Consider the following 21,762-nt stretch of genomic DNA (forward strand, 5'->3'; position numbering starts at 1 on the left):
GCTGCCCTGCTCCCAGCGGCCGAGCAGCATGGAGGGAGCCCAGTGTCCCGTGCCACGTGGCAGAAAGCCGGCTCATGCGGGCTGGCGTTGGGCAGAAACCACAGAGTGGTCCAGAGATAAATGTTCCAGAAACAGCAAAACAGTCTCGTGAAGAAAGGGCAGACGCCTTTGGAGATCTCTTCACAATCAGAAGAGAAGGCCATAGTGTATAGGTAGCCAAATTGTCTTCACTTATCTGAGAGATGCGCAGGTCCGGTGCCATGTTGTAGGCGCCATATGTTGTTTTATCCGGGCAGGCTTCATTTTTTAACTTCAGGTCCCCAACAGTCTCAGCTTACATGGCTTTTATTGATATAGGAGAAAGGGCAAGATGCAAACAGGCTCATTTAGTGTTGTTTTATCCGGGCTGGCTTCACGGGCAGGTAACAGAGACGACCAGAGACACACGGCTGGGCTGAGAACGCAGTTTAATCTTTATTCATGAACGGGCAAATCACCACACCATGTGCTTTTCTCCATCATCCTCTCTCCGCCGCTGCTGCTGGGACTCTGCCTGTCCTTAGCATAGGGGGCGGGGAGAAAGCGGGGTGCGAAACTAGCAAGGGGCAAACCAATTCTTCTCAGAGGTTGGGGGGAAGGGAACATACCATATTTTTATATAGAATAAAAATAATTGCTGACGTCTACTTTTCAGTGTCAGCTGTCTATGTGTTCACAGGACTGCAGTCAATTCACAGGCTGCATATTCACTTGTTCTTTCAGATCTGAGGTATGGGATTGATATGAGTGATATTTTTATCAGTTACGGTTATAAAGAAAAGATCTACAAAGTGAAGTGTATTCAGTCATTCTTTTATTTTTGTCTTTATTTCTTTTAGGAGTGGCAGAATTCTATTCAGAAGAATGCAGGCCTTGCTTTTATTGAACTTGTCAATGAAGGAAGGTAATCTATTTTATATACACTAATCTTCTAGTATATGTGCCATTAGAACTGATATATTTACTATATTTATTTAGTTGGTGAAAGTCCATTATTGATAATCATAAACATAACATTATTTATTCATATTATATTTCCATTATGGTATCATGTTAATGATAAAGTTCTGAACTTTAATTTTTCATAATTAAGACTGAATTTCACAAGTTGATGTTTGAATTAGCGAGTTTAAGAAAACTAACATTTGGGGGAGTTGGGCGGTAGCGCAGCAGGCTAAGTGCACATGGTGCAAAGTGCAAGGACCGGAATAAGGATCCTGGTTCGAGCCCCTGGCTCCCCATCTCCAGGGGAGTCGCTTCACAAGCATTGAAGCAGGTCTGCAGGTGCCTGTCTTTCTCTCCTCCTCTGTTTTCCTTTCCTCTCTCCATTTCTGTCTGTCCTATCCAACAATGATGACATCAATAACAATAAAAAACAAGGGCAACAAAAAGGAATAGAAAAATAGATATTTAAAAAATTAATTATGATACAGTTTTTGCTTAATATCCATATCCTCAAATATGTGTGTAACACATAGTAATTTTCAGATAGTAGTTTTACTGCTATGAACCTCCCTCTCTTCATCTATACATTCAGCCAATGTCACATGCAGTGACTATGTAGCATAGCTTTTCCTGGATGCTGAGGAAACAGCAAGCACAAAACAGGTGTGTGTGTGTGTGTGTGTGTGTGTGTGTGTGTGTGTGTTGTATCTGAACATTTTTTCGAAGACTATAAATGATTTATAAAATAAATAATGGTTATGGGAAAATACAATGTGGAACAGCTTCAGGGGAGTAAGAAGTTTTAAAGGAAGTATAACTCTTTGCTTTTTAAATAGACTGGTGAGACTAAAACCCGTTGAAAAAATGACATTGGTGTCAGCTCTTGAAGAGTCAATCATAGCTAGATTTAGTAAAAGCATTTAATGTCTAGGGAATAGTCAAAACACAGGAGGATTTTCTCTGGAATTATTTGAGGAATGAGGCTATTATAACATAGTGACCAAAGTAGAGAGCAGTAGGAGATGAGGTCAGAGAGATACCGTAGGATAGGATGAGATTTTATGTGGGGCCTTGCAATTCATCTGTGGAAAATGACAGTCATTGCAAGAGTCTGACGAGAGGAAGGTGGCGATCTGTTATTTGTGTTAAAAAGATCACTTGGACTGTATTTTTGTTGTTCTCCTCACATTGGTCTTATAAACATTTTGCTAGATTTATACCTAAGCATTACATATTTTGAGATGTTAATATAAATGATAGTATGCTTTTAATTTCAAATCCATTTTCATTGTAGGCTTATTGGAAAACTATTGAAATTTTGTTTTATTAAATATGTAGATGGTAACCTTGATGTAATTACTTAATCTGAGGAGAGTTTAAGCAATTTTTAGGGATATATTTTAAATTAATTAATTAATTTTTTGCCACCAGGGTTATTGCTAGGACTGTTACTGCACCATGACTACAAGAAGCTTTCTTTTTTAATTTTATAATTAATTTTTTATTTGATAAGACAGAAATTGTGAGGGGAGGGGAGCTAGAGAAGAAGAGGAGATGCCTGTGGGATCACTTTGCTGTTCTGAAGCTTCTTCCTTGCAGGTGGGGATGAGGGGCTTTAACCTGGGTCCTTGCACTTAGTAACATATATGCTCAACTGTCTGCACCACCCCCTGGTCTCTGTTTCTGTCTCAGGCTCCCTACCTCCTTCCCTCCCCTTGGTCGAGAGAGAGAGAGAGAGAGAGAGAGAGAGAGAGAGAGAGAGAGAGGTTGAGAGAGAGAGAGGTTGAAGGAGGGATACCTGCAACACTGCTCCTGCACTCAAGAAGCTTTTGCCCTGCAACTGGGGGTCAGGAGCTTGAACCTGAGCCTTTGCTTATGGCTACATTGGCATCTACAGGGAAGTGACCCCCTGCCACCCCCCACCCCCCAGAGGGATTTTCAGATTTCCTTCATCTGTGCTCATATTGTTTGTGAACAAGTATAATTTTTTGGTCTTGCTTCTCAGTTTTTGTCCTTTTGATTTTTTTCTCTTGTTCTAATTCTTAGCTAGAATTTGTTGTATAATGTTTTTTAAAAAATCTGAAGAGATATATTTTTACCTGGTGTGACTGGGGAAGTTTCAGCTTGTTCATCGTGAAGTGCAATGTTACCTGTAGGTACTTTGGTGGACACTCTTTATACTGTTGAGATATCTCTCTTTTAGTTTGATGAGAGCTTTTATAGTGTGTGTGTGTTGATCTCTCAGATGCTCTCTACTTCTCTTGACATAATGATGCAATTATTTAAGCTTAATTAAAATTTTAATTTTAACCAATTGATGTGTGATGGATTGGGATAATTCCTACTTGCGTGGGATGTATAGTTCTTTTTATAATGGTTGCATTAGATTTTGTAGATTAAAAATATTTTAATTGCTATCTGATTGCAGTATATCACTATATAAGTTTCAGTTTTGCTTTCTGAAAATTAGCATGTCTCTTGTCCTGACTCACCCCTCTGTTCCCCTCTCCTCCTTACATTCCTTTCTAGTAATTGCTTATTGATCTTTTAGTCCAAAACATTATCATTGTTTTATTTAGTTCATCTCTTTTCTCTCTATATGATTTTTTTTGCCAAGAGAAAAATATATAAGAAAATATCTATTACTTGTGAAAATATGAATTCTTTTATGTTATTCTCAAGTATCTTTATTCAGAATAACTGCTCATTTTATCATATCTTACTGGGAAATAAAGAGCTGAGTAATTTACTTTTCACTTCATCTGTGATCAGTGGTTATATTATATATATATATATATATATATATATATTTTTTTTTTTTTTTTTTTTTTTGCCTTCAGGGTTATTGCTGGGGCTTGGTGCCTACACTGCGAGTCTACTGCTCCTGGCAGCCATTTTTTCCATTTTTATTGGATAGGACAGAGAAAAATTGAGAGGGAAGGGAAAAATAGAGAGGGAGAGAGAAAGACACTTGCAGACCTGCTTCACCTCTTGTGAAGTGACCCACCTGCAAGTGGGGAGCAAGGGGCTCAAACAGGGATCCTTGCGTGGGTCCTTGTGCTTGGTATTATGTGCACTTAACCTGGTGTGCCATCGCCCAACCCCCCATTATTTATCTATTTATTTATTTAGCCTCCAGGGTTATTGCTGGGGCTCAGACGAATCCACTGATCCTGGAAGCCATCCCCCCACCCTTTGTTGCCCTTGTTTTATCATTGTTGTGGTTACTGTTGTTGCTGTCGTTGTTGTTGGATAGGACAGAGAGAAACCGAGAGAGGAGGGGAGAGAGGAGAGGAGAGAAAGACCTGCAGACCTGCTTCACCGCTTGTGAAGCGACTTGCCTCAGGTGGGGAGCTGGGGGCTCAAACCAGGATCCTTACGCCAGACCTTGCGCTTCGCACCACGTGCGCTTAACCCACTGCACTACTGCCCGACTCCCCATTTTTAAATTTCTTACCAAAGTTTATTATACTCTGTATTTGTGTAGTGGCAAGAAATTGTTTTCTTTACTTCAGTGCTTAAGACAATGAAATTGGCCTTTGTCTTTTAAATAAACCCTTGAAATAAATGACTGTAAATAAAAGTAACATTCATCTGTGGAATTGTATAGAATGGAATTGTTAGAAACTTAAACTATTTTTTACTTAGTGGGTAGAGTCTACTCTAAATGAACAGTTCTGAGATTTATTTTTCCATACCATTGGCTTTTGTTTTCCCTTTAAAGTATATCGAAGTTAAAGGCATTTATGTAGGAATGAATGTAGTTTGGTTCAGGGAGTTCAGTGACTGGACTTAATCCCAGGGGAATGAAGAAGAAATAATAATGGCTTTTCTTTTTCACTGCAGAGACCAACCTCTTTTTGTTTTGTTTTCTTATTATGTAAGTCTGACCTACCTTGACCTCATTTATAGAGTAGCTGCTATAAATTTGGACCTTGATTAATGTTTTATTGGTGTAAATAACTTGGAGACCTTTACAGACTGAGTCTACAGCATAAGGTTTATCAGACTTGAAGGATATCATTAGCAAATCAATTACTTAGGTCAGACATAAGTAGTTGTTTGTTAGAAATGTTTCTCTTACCTGTTAATTGAAAAGATTCCTTCTCTGTAAATATATTGATATGATTTTGAGTTCAGTTATTATAGACATCATTCCATTTTAAACAAATATATTTATAGAAATAATACTGGATGTACGTGGTATTTTAACATTTTTTTATAAAAAAATAAGTGCACACATAGAAAGATTTAAGTTTCAAAAGTTAAATTTCAACATTTTTAGCAATAATATTGTTATTCATGAATCATATTGTATTTGTAGATACTTTATGATATATTGAATTATTACCCCCATAGCCTGTTTACTTTTTAATTATATGCTTCTGCAGTGATGGAGCTTGAAGGAATCATGTTAAGTGAAATTAGTCAGAAAGACAAGAATGAATATTGGATGATCCCATTCACAGAGAGAAGTTGGAAAATAAAAAAGAAGGGAAGGCACAAAGCAAGACTTGGACTGGATTGGTGTATTGCACTAAAATAAAAGACTATTTCCTGTCCCTACTATGTTTTTATTTTTAATTTTTTAAATTTCTTCATTAGGTATGTTTAATTTTTAATTTTTAAATTGAGGCATACTTTTTATATGATATGACTGACTAGTTTTAGGTATACAAAAAGGATCTATAATTTTGTAAAACTATAACTGTAATAAGTAGCTAATATTCACATACATTATATTTTATTTGGCGTAAATGGACAGTGAATAAAACTCATGTCAGGTGGAAAGTGCTTGGAGAAAGTTTAAATGGTGAGAGAAAATAGGTATAGTGGAGGCAGACTTGACTTTTTTAAAATAAAAATAGGGGAGGTTCTAAAAGGATGATTTTTCTCTGAAATGCTGCTAGCACTGGAGAGACAAAGGCAGTTACAGGAAAACAGAGGGAGACGTTCTCTAGCAGGAGTCCTAAGCTGAATTCTAAGTGGGAAATAAGCAGAACCATTTCCCTCATTGTTTCTGCTTATTTACGTCAAACTGTCTTCTCTTCCTCTATGTGCACATTCTTGAGAATATTTTTCTTCATAGTTGTTAGATTTTTTCATGTTGACCATGCCAGCTTGCAGACTGGCCCTTCTGCTTCCAATCTAGACTCGACTGCCATGAGTTTTTGGTTTAAAATACTCAATGAGGGGCTGGCATGTAAAATAAGTTTGGAAAAATCAGTTCAAGTGAGGCTTTTACTTTTATGTTATGCTTGAAATGCCTGTGATACTGCTGAGCTCTTACATTTTCAGGAACAAGTAATTTTCTTTTTTTTTTTTTTTAAAAAAAAACCTTTTTAAAATCTTTATTTATTGGATAGAGACAGCCAGAAATTGAGAGAGAAGGGGGTGATAGGAAGGGAGAGAGACAGAGACACCTGCAGCCCTGCTTCACCACTGGCAAAGCTTTTCCCTTGCAGGTGGGGACCAGGGGCTCGAACCCAGGTCTTTACACATTATAACGGGCGCTCAGCCAGGTGCACCACCACCCAGTCCCTAGGAACAAATAATTTTCTAAGGTATTGCTATTTCTACTTTTAGTTTAGGTTTCCTTCCTTCTGCCCTCCCTCCTTCCCTTCTTCTCTCCCTTCCTTCCTTCCTTCCTTCCTTCCTTCTTCCTTCCTTCCTTCCTTCCTTCCTTGCTTGCTTCCTTCTTTCCTTCCTTCCTTCCCCCCCCTCCCCAAGCACTATCAGCTCTGGTTTATAGTGGTTCTAGGGATTGAATGTGAGACCTTGGAACCTCATGCATGAGAGTCTCTTTGCATAAGCATTATGCTGTCTCCCCAGCCCAGTTGACTTCATTTTATGAAGGCATTTCAGACTCCTTCATTAATGATATTGGCTTTCCAAAGCTGAACCAACAGTCTGGCTCAAATCTGAAAAAGACTGATTGATTGACTTTAAGACTGTACAAAGTCTGTTTAAATTTTTTGACTTTTTTTTTTCCTTTTTACTTGATAAGACACAGAAAAAATGAGAGATGACAGGTAGATAAGGAGAAAGAGACACCTGCAGACCTGTTTCACTACTCCTGACTCTTTCCTCTTGCAGGTGGGGACTGGGAGCTTAAACATGCTTAATGTATGCACTCAACCAGGTGTACCACTGCTTGGTTTCATTTGTATATGTTTCTTTGCTAGTCACCAGTTTATTCTTCTAAGGCTTAAGGCTTGTACTCTTTTTTAAAAAAAGACTTTTTTTAAATCTTTATTTGTTGGATAGAGACAACCAGAAATGTAGAGAGAAGGGGGTGATAGAGATAGACAGACACCTGCAGCATTGCTTCGCCAGTCACAAAGCTTTACCCCTGCTGGACTAGGGGCTCAAACCTGGGTCCTTGTGCATTGCAACATGTGTGGTCAGCCAGGTGCACTACCACCCAGCCCCAAGGCTTGCATTTTATTTTATTTTATTTTATTTTATTTTATTTTATTTTGCCTCCATGGCTATTGCTGGGGCTCAGTGCCTGTACCACGAATCCACTGCTTCTGGAGGCTACTTTTTCCCTTTGTTGCCCTTATTTTATCGTTGCTGTGGTTACTATTATTGATGTCGTTGTTGTATAGGACAGAGAAATTGAGAGAGGAGGGAAAGACGGGGAGAGAAAGATAGACACCTGCAGATCTGCTTCACTGCTTGTGAAGAAACCTCCCTGCAAGTGGGGATCAGGGGGCTCGAGCCAGGATCCTTACTCTAGTCTTGGCGCTTCACGCCTTACCGCCTGACCCCAGGCTTGTACTCTTTAGACAGTTAAAGCCTCTGCATTTTTTACTCAAAGTTGTTTCTGATCATTTACCTTTGAATGGAGTAGAGAAAGCTCAACTTAAAAAAAAAAATTGTGCTATTGAATCTGCCCTGTGGGTCTGCTGTGTAGAAAGCCAAGGAGATATGAATGAGGTGGCAGGTTCATGGAGAAACAGGTAATAATTATGGTGAGATTAGAGTATCTCTTAGTAGGTGGAGATATATTTGTGGATTGGCTTTTGTGGTTCAGATATTATTTAAGGAAGATTTTACAGGTAAATTTTCTTTCAGATTTGATTTGTGACTATTTTCCTTAACTCTAAGGAAATTACAGTGTTAGAAGAATTGCCAGTTGAGGAATACTGCTTCTATATTCTCAGTCATTAGAGTGCAAGGAAGTGGTAACTTTCCCATCTATGGTGAAGATGTTTAGTAAAGAAAATCTGACATTTGCAGCTAATGGGGGTCACAGAAAGCCCAGGAAACCAAGCTATTGCAATTATATTGGAAAACTCTTGGTGAAAATGTGTGTGTGTGCTTACCCAAGGTCTAGACCAGTATAATCAGATGTGGACAATGGGCTGTAATGTAGTTATGGGAGATGGTTGTCGTCATTACTGTTATTTATGGAGCCTCTAGTGTGAATCTTTTCTAGTTGGTCACTTGATAGGGCTGTTTGTTTCCTAAGGCTGACACAAGTATTTTTTTCTCTCCTTGCACTATAGATATAAATTATATATAGTTTTTCTTCTTAATATTAAAATATGTGAATCATTTTGTGCTCTTCATTTAGATAATTAATCTTAATGTTTATTATAATTAAAACTTTAAATTGATCTCTTTCTTGTTAGAAACAACTGTTTACATACTATTAAATAAAATTACATTTGCTAAATACAATGAAACATATATTTAGGAAATTATGTATATAGATAGTATTTAAATATTTCATTACATCAATTTGTAAATCATTTTTATTTTCTGTTATGAACAGATTTGTGTATCTTACTTGGTAAATGTGAGACGGTCAGAACCTTCAGAGGGACTAGGCTTAAAATGTTTTGTGAAGTTTGAAGGAAAAAAATTCACATGCATCTTCCCCCCCCCCCTCCAGGGTTATTGCTGGGGTTCAGTGCCTGCACTCTGAACCCACTGCTCCTGGCAGCCATTTTTTTTAATTTTATTTTTACTTTTTTTTTAATTATTAGATAGGACAGAGAGAAATTGAGAGGAGGGGAAGATAGAGAGGGGGACATCAGCAGACCTGCTTCATTGCTTATGACATGACCCTCTGCAGGTGGGGAGCCAGGGGCTTGAACCAGGATCTTTGCTTAGGTCCTTGTGCTTCATACTACTTGCGCTTAACCTGGTGTACAACCCCCTGCATCCTTTCTTATTTAGAAACAGTAACATATTTTTTACATATCAAAATTAGATTATAATGCTCTTTTAAATAATATGATCAGTGTCATTACCCAGGGAAAATGTTTCAAACATAGGCTGGCTGGTGGGGCATCTACTAGAACACACATATAGTTGTGTCTAAGCCTAAAAAACTTTAAAGCGTTGCTTTTGATTTTATCTAGATAAATTTAGATATGTTGGAATCTCCTTAATATTCACAAACTATGGGGTTATCAGAAAAGTCATGATGCATTTTTGCTGAGAAAAACATTTAAAAAATACACCATAACTTTTTCCAACAACCCAATATATTGTTGCAACATAATTTTTGGGTATAGTCTACTCAAACAATGTCTTAATTGTTATGATTGGTTGAAAAACAAGAATAAACAAAAGATATATGTTCTTCAATCAGCTGTGATTTGATAAGCTGACTAGAATAATACAGCTAGTAAGGTTATTTATTAAGGTGCTATATAAACAACTCTATATGCTATGGACATAGTATTAGGTATAAGGATGACATAAATGTTTTTGTAGGGTAAAGTAAGTATTCCATAGGAGGAACCAAGATTGAATTGGTTCTTAAAGAACCAATTCAAGATTTTTTTTTTTAAGGTAATAGCAAATTCCTATTTTTAGCTTAGCCAGTAGAGTGCATACTTGGCCATGCATGAGGACCCAGCTTTGAGCCCCTGCCACCACATGGGAACATTATGCAAACGGGTGACTTCACAAGTGGTGGTGCCATATTATGGTATTTCTACTTCACTCTGTATGTCTCTCATCTTCTACCTGGAGAAAAAAAAAAAAAAGCAAGAGTCCTGAGAGCGGTGAATCATCCAGGTATGAAGCCTCAGCTTTATATAAAAAGTGAACAAACTTTTTCAGTAGTTTTGGCTCTTATTCACTCACATGGCACTTATTAATTATATTCTTTGTGCTAGTCAATGTTCTGAAATCTAAGGATCTTATTCTGGCTGTGAATAAGAGCGCTGTCACGGAGGAGAGGACGGATCATAAATAAATGAACAAATGAGGCAATTCACAAATGCCTGGAAGAAAAAAACAAGGTAGTGAATGACTCTCAAGAGTGAAAGCCTTTAGAGAAGTCAGGATAGAATGCTGAGAGAAGAGTTGTGCAGGACTGGGGTAGATAGCACAATACTTATGCAAAAAGACTCATACTTGAGGTGCTAAAGTCCCAGAGTCAACTCCCACCACCACTATAAGCCAGAGCTGAGCAGTGCTCTGAGGAAAACAAAAAGGTTGTGAAGAAGCAGCACTACATTGAGAATTAGGTGACTACATTTTAAGGTAAGGGAGTAGCAATAGCAAGAACACAGAAAATTCTCCAAGAGCTAATGGTGTTGTGTTCTAGAAGCACATAATACACTGGTTAGGTAGAAGTAAACCAGCAAGGAAGAGAATTGGGTTGGGAAAAGTCAGAAGTATTCAGGTTTCAGATGAGATAGGGCCCTTTAGATGTGGTAAAATAATTGTGTTTCAGACACAATTTAGGAGTTATCTCTTTTAGGAGATAACTCACCTAAAAGAGCATGTGCCTCGTTGTGTGTGAGGGGCCTGGGTTCTATTTCCATCACCACGTGGGAACACAGCGCACAGCACCAGGTGGTCTCAGTGGACAGTAGAACTGTGCTGGATTGTCTCTTACTGCTCTTTCCTCATCTCTCCCCTTCTATTAAAAAAAGAAGAAAATAATACAGAAAATCAGGCCAGGAGTCTGTTCATAAGTTTTGTGCTCATTTCCTGTTGCCATGTTTAATTCATTTATTTGTTGGTCATCTTTGGGGCTTCTATGCTCCAAGGCCATCTTTTCCAGATATAGACTGAGAAGCAGAGTAGCTGAGAAAAGGAAAATCAGAGCACCAAAGCTTCCTTCTATTTGGTGGGTGCTGGGCTTGAATCTGCATTGCACAAGAGTGGCAAAGCAGTGTGCTATCCAAGTGACCTATTTTTCTGGCTCTTGCCCCCCTTTTGCTTAGCAAAGTATTGGAATCATTGACATTATAGTAGGTTTTAACTTGTTTTGTGTTGATTTTCCTATGTGGTGTGAGGTTAGGGTCTAAAATTTATTCTTTCACATGTGTATAATTTTCCTTGCCTATGAATTATACTTTTCTTAAAGAATGAATTGTGATGGGTCAGTGTATAGGTTAAAATGGAAGCATATAAATCAAGGAAAATATTACTGAAGTATTCCAGGCAAGAGATGATGGTGGCTTAGGCTGATGCGATAGCAATGATGATGTAGATAAATGGACAGATGTGTGACATATTTAAGAGTTAAAGCTGTAGAAGCAGATTTCATGAATTGAGTTTGAAGGCAAAGGAAAGATAAATCAAGGATTAATCCTAGGGTTTATTTAAGTGGACTAGGTACTCTTTATTAAAGTAGGAAAAAATGAGTGCTAGAAGAAGGTGTTATTGGTCGAATCAAGAGTTCTGGTTTGGAAAATGTTAAACATGAAGATTCTGGTTGGGTAATTGACCATGTGAGTTGAACGAGGGTTAGAGGTAGAAACCAGAATCAGTAGCATGTATTGAGATTTAAAGGTTAGAGAACAGATGAGAGAGTTTAGACAGAGGAAAGAACACAGATTTGAAATCTGAACTCTGGGACAGTGCAAAATTGAAAGGTGGTACATAGAGCAGGGCAGACAGTTGAGCAGCAGCTCAGGTAAGAGGCAAACTTGCTATAATTTTTTTTTTTTTTTTTTGCCACCAGGGTTATCTCTGGGTGTGATACCTACACGACAAATTCACTGCTCCTGGCAGCCTTTTTTTTTTTTTTCCTTTGACAGGACAAAGAGAAATAGAAAAAGGAGAGGGAGATAGAGAGGGAAAGAGTCAGAGAGACCCTTACAGTACCTGCTTCCTTGCTCATGAAGATTTCCCCCTGCAGGTAGGGAAAGAAGCCTTGAACCTGGGTCCTTACATATAACATGTCCACTTAACCAAGTGTGCCACCACATAGGCACTGTACTATAATTTTGTTGAAGATGACTAGGGAAGAAAATGCTGGAAGAATCTTAAGATTCTTATCACAGTTATCTCAGTACTTACATGAACTCCTGACTCAGTATGTATTAGATTGTAAACTTTCTTTTTTTTTTAATTTTTTTTATTTAAGAAAGGATTAATTAACAAAACCATAGGGTAGGAGGGGTACAACTCCACACAATTCCCACCGCCCAATCTCCATATCCCACCCCCTCCCCAGTAGCTTTCCCATTCTCTATCCCTCTGGGAGCATGGACCCAGGGTCATTGAGGGTTGCAGAAGGTAGAAGGTCTGGCTTCTGTAATTGCTTCCCCGCTGAACATGGGCGTTGACTGGTCGGTCCATACTCCCAGTCTGCCTCTCTCTTTCCCTAGTAGGGTGGGTCTCTGGGGAAGCTGAGCTCCAGGACACATTGGTGGGGTCTTCAATCCAGGGAAGCCTCGCTAGCATCCTGATGGCATCTGGAACCTGGTGACTGAAAAGAGAGTTAACATACAAAGCGAAACAAATTGTTGAGCAATCAAGATTGTAAACTTTCTATGGATAATTGATGTGTCTGTATTCTTCACAGTTGGTAGCCTTGAAGTGCCTGGCGTGACTGAGTGTTCAAGCAGTTGCTTTTCCTTACATTCATTGCAGGGCCCCGGCAATGACCATGCACTGTTCTCTGATCTAGAGATACAAGGATACATTATATGGCTAATCAACCTAGGCTGGAAGACAGGTTTGCAATATCCAAGATAGATTTGTACACTATTGACATTATGATGCCCAGAAAGATGTAATGTAATAAATACCACAAAGGGAGTACATGCATCTTGGTAGAGAATAATTAGTTATGTGGGGGGTACAGCAGAAGTAGGATAAGAAAAGATTTTATGTAGTTCTGACTTTAACATTTTACCTTGGGAGATGAATGAGATAGGCAAGATAGAATATGAAATGAAGCCATTCCTGGTGGAAATTATGGTAGTTACAGGTGCAGAAAGGTATAGAAGCACAAAATATAGTGTCTGAATAAGCAATACCTAGAGGATAAGGGAACAGACAAAATGAATGGGATTTATAAGCTATTCAAAAGCTGACTGTAGGGGTCCAGGCGGTAGTGCAGCAGGTCAAGCACACACGGCGCAAAGTGCAAGGAATGTGCAAGAATCTGGGTTTGGACCTCTGGCTCCCCACCTGCAGGGGGTTTTGCTTCACAAGCGGTGAAGCAGGCCTGCAGGTGTCTTTCTCTCCCCAACTTTCCATCTTCTCTCGATTTCTCTCTGTTCTATCCAACAAAAACAATAACAATAAAAATGACAACAACAAGGGCAACAAAATGGAAAAATGGCCTCCAGGACCAGTGGATTTCGTAGTGTAGGCACCGAGCCCCAGCAATAACCCTGGAGGCAAAAAAAAAGTTAACTGTATTCTGTATATCATGGGAAGGCAGTTATAACTTAAAGAAGTATACAGTGGGGAGTCGGGCTGTAGCTCAGCAGGTTAAGCGCACTTGGCGCAAAGCGCAAGGACTGGTGTAAGGATCCCAGTTCGAGCCCCCGGCTCCCCACCTGCAGGGGAGTCCCTTCACAGGTGGTGAAGCAGGTCTGCAGGTGTCTATCTTTCTCTCCCCCTCTGTCTTCCCCTCCTCTCTCCATTTCTCTCTGTCCTATCCAACAACGACATCAATAACCACAACAATGTTAAACAAAAAGGGCAGCAAAAGGGAAAATAAAAATAAATTAAAAAAAAGAAGTATACAGTGATTGCTTTTCATTTTAGAAAGATTACCCTAATAAAGTACTGACTATAATAAAAAATAATAGTTTGGGGGGGGGGGCAGTGGTACATCTGGTTAGCACACATAGTACAAAGCACAAGGACCCGTGCAAGGATCTGGGTGTAAGCCCCTGCTCCTTACCTGCAGAGGGGATGCTTCATAAGCGGTGAAGCAGATCTGCAGGTGTCTTTCTCTCCCCCTCTCTGCTTTCCCCTCCCCTCTCAATTTCTCAGTCCTATCCAATAAAATGGAAAAAAATGGCTGCCAGGAAGTAGATTCAGTAGATTCATAGTGTAGGCACCAAGCCCTACAGATGACCCTGGAGGCAGAAGAAAAACAAAAAGTAGAAGAAAAGAAAACGTTAGAGACAATTTTCAGAGTTATTGCAGTTAGGACAGTGCTTAGTTTGTTGAATGTGAAGTTTGACAAAGAATCAAATGTGATATTTCCAGTTTTAGTAACTACTTAAATAATAGGTCATCAGCCAGCGCAGAGAATGAAAGAATTAGTAATCTCTGAATGACAGACTAGTTTAAGAACTCTGGTACACTCCGTCCACAGAAATCCTCTGTCTGGTAGTGGTACAAAATTACATGACGGAAATAGGTTTGCAAATTACATCTCTTTCATTGTTAAAGATACTTTTACATACTAATACATGAATACATAAATAAATATATATATTTCCTATATAATGTACTCATCCTGCATGTGTATACCCTACTATACATAATAATAGTATATATTTTTCTTTAAGTTTAGAAAATGTCAGAGCTAAAATAAATTGATTTTGCTGATTTATTTTTTTTTTCCTGGAAAATGAGCAGGAAAGGGGGTTTTGTAAGTTTCTTATCTCCCCATGATTGGTATCAACTCAACACCCTCACACCTCCACATTGGGACCGTGGACATATTTCTCCTCCTCCTCCTCCTTGTCCTCCTCCTTCGCTTCCTCCTTTTCTTCCTGCTCCATCCTCTTCCTTCTTCTCTTCCTCTGTCCTCTTCCTTTTTCTCCTCCTCCTCTTGCTGCTGCTTCTCCTTCCTCTTCTTCTTTTTCCTCTCTCCCTTCCTTCCTCCCTTCTTTTCTTCCTTCCAGACTACTGCTAAACTTGATTTATGGAGGTGCTAGAGGTTGAACCTGGAACCTTTGATGCCTCAGGCATTGAAAGTCTATGTGTATTACACTATGCAGTCTCCCAACCCCCGCCCCATACTCCTCCCTTCTTTACCAGAGTATTGCTCAGCTCTGGCTTATGGTGGTGCCAGGAACTGAACCTGGAACTTTAGAGTCTCTTTGCAAACCATTATGCTATCTCCTTTGCCCTCTCTAATTGTATGAAAAGCTCTTCAGTATTCCTCTAAGCCTTACTGAATTGGTGCCTCTTAGTTGTTCATTGTGATCTTTGCTTCAGCTGAACTACAGTTGCACATGCATTCCTAGACTTTACTTTTATACTTTTTCTATTACTGTATAACAAATAACCACAAGTCTTGCTGCTGAAAACAACATATATATACATATATACTGTCTTAAAATTTTGTGTAGTTCACAACCTGTTTCCTCAGTTTAAGACTTCATAAATCTGCATTAATTACAGGCAAAGCTATATATGTTTCTCTTGGTGACTAGGCTCTCATTCATATAAGTTCCTAGTGATTATTGGCGTAGCTTAGTTTGTTGTACTTACAGGACTGGGGGTAGGGGTTTCCTCATTTTCTTATTGACTGTCTCTTGAGTCTGATCTGAGGTATCAGAGAGGCTGCTCGCTCCTCCTTGCCAGTTGACTGTCTCACAACAGGACAACTTACTTTTCATAATGATTAGGAAAATCCAGTCCAGAAAGGAAGGCCTCATATATCATTTGGTATGTGACTAACCTATCGCCTTTGCTTATAAGGCAACCTAATTAAAGGGTGATTATCCCATAATCTTTACCAGATTCTCCTTGATGGAACCATGTCCTCAGTCTGCTCAGATTCAACACCATAGCACGAGATCATAGAAAACTTAAGTTTACTGGAGGTCGCCTTGAGAGTATGTCCAACGCAGCACTTAAACCAAAGTTTAAAGCTGTAAATAACTTCACTACATTTGTTCTCCAACTAAAAATAAAGTTCATCTCTAGTTGTTTAACTAGTCTTTATAGCATAGTAAGTATTAAGTAGATATTTGACAATGTATCTATTTAATTCAGATGACAAAGGGAATTCTGTACAAATGTGTTAAAAGATCGGAATAAGTATTCAGAGGACTTAACTGAGTTACAATGTGGATGAAATGACTAAGATTTGAATTTTAGGCTAGAGGCTGTGAAATAGAAGACATAAATTAAATATAGACATATTACAGAGGAAATATTGACAATATTTGCTGATTGATTAGGGGCCTGCAGGAATGTAGTAGAAGAGGAAAGAAACTGCAATCATTCTGAGTTTGCTTGTTCAGGAGACAATCATTCTGAGTTTGCTTGTGAGGAGAGTGTGCTATTGACTAATCAGTTCAATTAATGTCTGAGTGCTGTGAGGCAATATATTGATGGTAAATTCATGATGTGGTTTTTGGCCTCTAGAGAGAAACTAAGAATCACAAACAAGTATTTTACATCTCCACTCATGAAAACCTGCTTTTCTTTGTCTGTAGAGGCAGAGAAGGTTATTCATTAGCAGATTTTAATATTGCACAAGGGATTTTTTTTTATTTGAGGCCTGATTTGTAGTGTTTAACATCATTTAAAAAATAATCTAATGATTTTTACCTGAAAATCATATACAAAAACTAACATCTAATGTGCTCTGCTTTAGGTCTTCTAATTTTGGGGGGCAGTTAGTAGAGAGGTTCTGGCAAACCTGGAATCAAATTATAGGTACTGGTTATGAATTTGATAGAAACTTGATAAGTAGCGGGAAAGTAGAAAGCCTTTCTGTCCTTCCTTCCTTCCTTCCTTCCTTCCTTCCTTCCTTCCTTCCTTCCTTCCTTCCTTCCTAAGATTTTATTTATTTCTTCATGAAGAAGATAGGAGGAGAAAGACAGAACCAGGCATCACTCTGGTACATGTGGTGCCAGCGGTTGAACTCAGGACCTCATGCTTGATAGTCCAGTGCTTTATCCACTGCACCACCTCCTGGTTTTTGTTTTTTTTTCTTCTTTCTTTTTAAGGATGTACTGTTTTAATTATTGCTTACTATTAAGCCTCAAGGAATAGAATACTATAAAGAGGCCACATAGCCCCATTTACCAGGAATTAGTATATTTCTGGGATAGAGAACCTGATAATAAATATTGTAGATTTTGTAGAGCCTATATAGTTCCTTTTTTTCCCTCTTTTTTTATTTATTTAAAAAAAAAGTAGACATTAACAAAACCATAGGATAAGAGGGGTGAACTCCACACAATTCCCACTACCAGATCTCTGTATCCCATCCCCTCCTCTGCTAGCTTTCCTGTTCTTTATCCTTCTGGGAGTATGGACCCAAGGTCATTGTGGGATGCAGAAGGTGGAAGGTCTGGCTTCTGTAATTGCTTCCCTGCTGAACATGGGTGTTGACTGGTCGATCCATATTCCCAGCCTGTCTCTCACTTTCCCTAGTAGGGTGGAGAGCCTATATAGTTTCTAATATGATTAATCTTAATGTAATATAATCTGAAACAGCCACAGGAAATAGTTAAGCAAATGTGCATGGCTATGTTCCAGTCAAACTTTAAATCTGCTGGTCCATAAGCTATCAATCTTTGACTTTGTTTTAAATGCATCACTGGCAATTTGGTGTATTTTTACATTTTAATAGCCCAAACATGTTGTTTTTTTTTAATTTTAAAATTTTTTTTAAATATTTATTTTATTTATTTATTCACTTTTGTTGCCCTTGTTGTTTTATTGTTGTAGTTATTATTGTTGTTGTCGTTGTTGGATAGGACAGAGAGAAATGGAGAGAGGAGGGGAAGACAGAGAGGAGGAGAGAAAGATAGACACCTGCAGACCTGCTTCACCGCCTGTGAAGTGACTCCCCTGCAGGTGGGGAGCCGGGGTTCGAACCGGGATCCTTATGCCAGTCCTTGTGCTTTGCGCCCCAAACATATTGTTAATAGCATTCTTCAATTTTCTTTTGTCCCACCTCATGATATTTTTGTGAAAAATATTTTGTGATAAATTCAGAGAAATTTCTTATTATATGATTATGTATGTTTTTTTTAGTTTTCAATTTAGTAAGTAATGTAACTGACCTCCTCATATATTTATCTCTCTGTGTCAGTGGACCATTAGCTGTAGGACAGTTTGCTAGTAGTGTGATAATGGCTTTGTATCCAAGTTTATATTTCATTTCTATTCTCTATAAGACGTTGCTGTGAAAAGGGGGGCATCCCAATGTAATGAGAGTAGATTTCTGGTGTCTTTGCTGTAATAACTGTGAGACTTTTCTAGGTGGGCATTATCTAATTGCATAGTATAAAAAATAATCCTAGTCCTGTCCAATTTATCTTTCTGATTCCTTTTATTTGTTTTTGGTGCCCAGAATCAAACCAGGACCATATACATGCTAGTAGCATATGCTGATATTTGAAATAGATATAGTTTTATGGAAACATTCATCCAAATGAGTCAACTGCTTATATATCCAAGGTATTTCAAGGCTTCTAACTTTGTGATCCATACTAATGTTTTATATGAGTCACTATATGAAGAAGTCTGCTTTTTAAATGAGTCATTCTTTTATGAATGAGAGAGAACTGCCCAGATCTGTCATATAGTGGAGCCTGAGACTGAACCTGTGGCCTCAGGAGCTTTAGGTGTCCCAGTGTTGAGCTACCTTTGCAGCCGCTGGAGAAATTTATTATCATCAAAATTAACCACCTGACTCTTAAATGTAACGCCATTGATTAAAAAAAATAACTTCTCAAATACAAGGTTATTTTCTTATTTCTTTTAAAGAAAAGATGTGCTTACCTCTGACACTTATTCTGTTATTCTTTTTTTAAATATTTATTTCCTTTTGTTGCCCTTCTTTTATTATTGTAGTTATTGTTGTTGATATTGTTGGACAGGACAGAGAGAAATGGAGAGAGGAGGGGAAGCCAGAGGGGGAGAGAAAGACAGACACCTGCAGACCTGCTTTCAATGCTTGTGAAGCGACTCCCCTGCAGGTGGGGAGCTGGGGGCTCGAACTGGGATCCTTAGGCCGGTCCTTGTGCTTTGTGCCACGTGTGCCTAACCCACTGCGCTGCTGCCTGACTCCCACTTATTCTGCTATTCTCCCAAAGCAAAGTGCACTAGCTGAGCAGTCACTGGTAAGATTGTGTGTGTATATGTGCCTTTATTCATGGAACATTCTTATTTTTTATAGGTTACTTAGTCAAACAATGAAGGATCATCTAGTACGAGTAGCAAATGAAGCTGAATTTATCCTGAGCAGGCAGAGAGCAGAGGATGTTCACAGACATGCAGAATTTGAGGTAGGTGAAGCACATGGGTGGTGTGAAGAAATTACTATTAAACCTTAATAGTAATCACAGGAAACTGCAGAGGTGAAAATAACAGTGTGGTCTTTGCAAACATATATCATCAACAAGTTAATATGTGAGAGAATAACACATTCTGGGAAGATAATATACAGCAGCTTCTGTTTGTGGCTGACTTGACCTTCATGGTGTGAGCTGAGTCTTGACTCTTTTTCTCCAATAAAGTAAATTCCTGATGGGTTTTAGCTGTCTTTAGGAAAGCAGAGGTAGCTGATTAACCAAAAATGAAACCATTATGGTAGAGATTCCATCTTCCAGGTTTCTAAAGAAAAACTGAGCAGAGACATTAGCTGCTGCTTTATCCTTGAATTTTGGGAGCATGCTAATTTTGAGAGCATGGTAATAGCCTACCCGGTGATAACCCTGGAGGCAAAAAAATTTTTTAAAAGATAGTGAGAGTGAGAATGAGAGACAGAGAATCACCTGAAGACCTGCCTCACCACTTGTGAAGCTTCCACCCTGCAGGTGGGGGGCTGGGGGCTTGACCCCGGCCTTGCATACTGTAATGTGTGTAGTCAATGTGTAATTTCAAAACTGAGTTGAGGAAATGGAAGCTCATACCATTTTCTTCTTGAATCCTCACTGGGATTAAGGTGGGGTTAGGGCGGCTTTAGGGCAGTTATAGAGCCACCAGGGACCACTCCTTCTCTTAACAGTATTAACAGTTGCATAAACATGTGTAACCAATGTGAATTTAGGTAGGATAAAATTGTTTTATAGCTTTATAAATGACCAAAAGTTCAGCTAAGATGAGTTACAAAATTTGACAAGAACATTTGCTAAGAATTGAAAAAAAAAAAAAAAGCATCATCTGGGTTTTCTCTAACATTATGATAATATAATTAAAAATGTTTCTGATAGCTTTCCTGGTGTATTAAGATTAAAACTATCTTGAAGGCTTTGTGAGAACTATCATGGTTATCACTGAGGAGGTTAGGGGAGAGAACTGTGGGCATGGGTGTAGTGTGGAACTATACTCTGTAAACTTAGTCTTATAAACCACTGCTAATCACAAACCTAAAGAAATGGCTAAGACAAAAAGGATGAAAGGTTATCCAGTACATTGTATAGAGCCATCATGACATGGTCAAGATAGTAGGGAGAAAAAACTTTGAAAAGCTATTTTTACGTATAGAAATGGCACAAAATTCTAACTGAAAGATTAACAAACATAATCCAATAATGAACAATTTTATAATGCAATCCATTAAATTTATGGAATCCAATGATGGTTTAATATTAATATACATGCAAAATAAATTACACTATGTGAAAAATAGAAAATCATGTGAACCTATAGACAAATGTAGGGAAAAGTCTGTTAGATTTCAGCAGCCAAATAATAGTCTGAGAAAAAATATATATAAGGTAATCTGATTAGGGCCAGGATTATCTACTAATATAAATTTTAATTTACTAGCATAATGTTTGAATGTTCGAATTCTTTACTAAAGTTAGGAAAAAATTCACAGGGACATTGGACACTATTATTTAACAAAATTTTTGGTATTATAAATGAAAGATAGTTCATAAAAATGCTAGAAAAAAGAAATTTTGCTTTGAGATTTGTACTAATATGATCTAGGAAAATCTTTTTTTCTTACTAGAAATTTTCTTACTAGAATTATTAAGGACTTCGCTAAAATTATTAGATGCAATAATAGGTTAAGAATGCAAATCAGGAATATTGTCTGTTTTCGGTTAATATTTGAGGTCAACTTCTATTAGAAGCTGTTAGTCTTGTTACCAAAATACAAACTATAGTCATTTCTCATTGGGTAAGATATCTTGCTCTGTATTGTTTGTGTAATAGAGAATCTCTTATTTGAAATAAGCTGATATATTGAGGAAAGTTACAGGTGTAGATAAGAACTATTTATACTATCTACTTATCCTAGACTCCTTGGTTAAGTTTTACTACATTTGCTTCTCTTTGAATTAAGTTGAATTCCTAATACTCAATACCCTTTTATAATCTTATTAAGAATGTATAAAGGATATTCAGTATCACATTCCTTTAATTTTTTTTGTTTTTGTTGGGGTTGCATCAGTGAACATAATTATTTTTTAGGGGTACAGTTTCAGAACTCTTCCAGATGTCTGTTAAAACACAGCACACCCACCATCAAAGTACCAATAATGATTCCTTCTTTTATTACTCACCATTTCTTAATTCCAAGGTTTTTTTTTTGCCTCCAGGGTTATTGCTGATGCTTTCTGCCAGCACTATGAATCCACTTCTCCTGGAGGCTATTTTTCCCATTTTGTTGCCCTTGTTGCT

At 38.1% G+C, this 21,762-nt stretch overlaps 1 protein-coding gene across 3 annotated transcripts in view; it reads left to right on the top strand.

The window, feature by feature from the left end:
* The window catches only part of LRBA (LPS responsive beige-like anchor protein), a 554,160-nt gene that overhangs the window by 191,167 nt on the left and 341,231 nt on the right, over window positions 1–21,762 (top strand). For all 3 annotated transcript variants that reach the window (XM_060178956.1, XM_060178957.1, XM_060178958.1), the window contains 2 exons: window positions 879–943; window positions 19,307–19,415. In XM_060178956.1, coding sequence (XP_060034939.1) covers window positions 879–943; window positions 19,307–19,415 — 174 coding nt within the window. The remainder of the gene's footprint in view (window positions 1–878; window positions 944–19,306; window positions 19,416–21,762) is intronic.

Source organism: Erinaceus europaeus, chromosome 19, assembly GCF_950295315.1.
Source record: "Erinaceus europaeus chromosome 19, mEriEur2.1, whole genome shotgun sequence".
Taxonomy (NCBI): Eukaryota; Metazoa; Chordata; class Mammalia; order Eulipotyphla; family Erinaceidae; genus Erinaceus; species Erinaceus europaeus.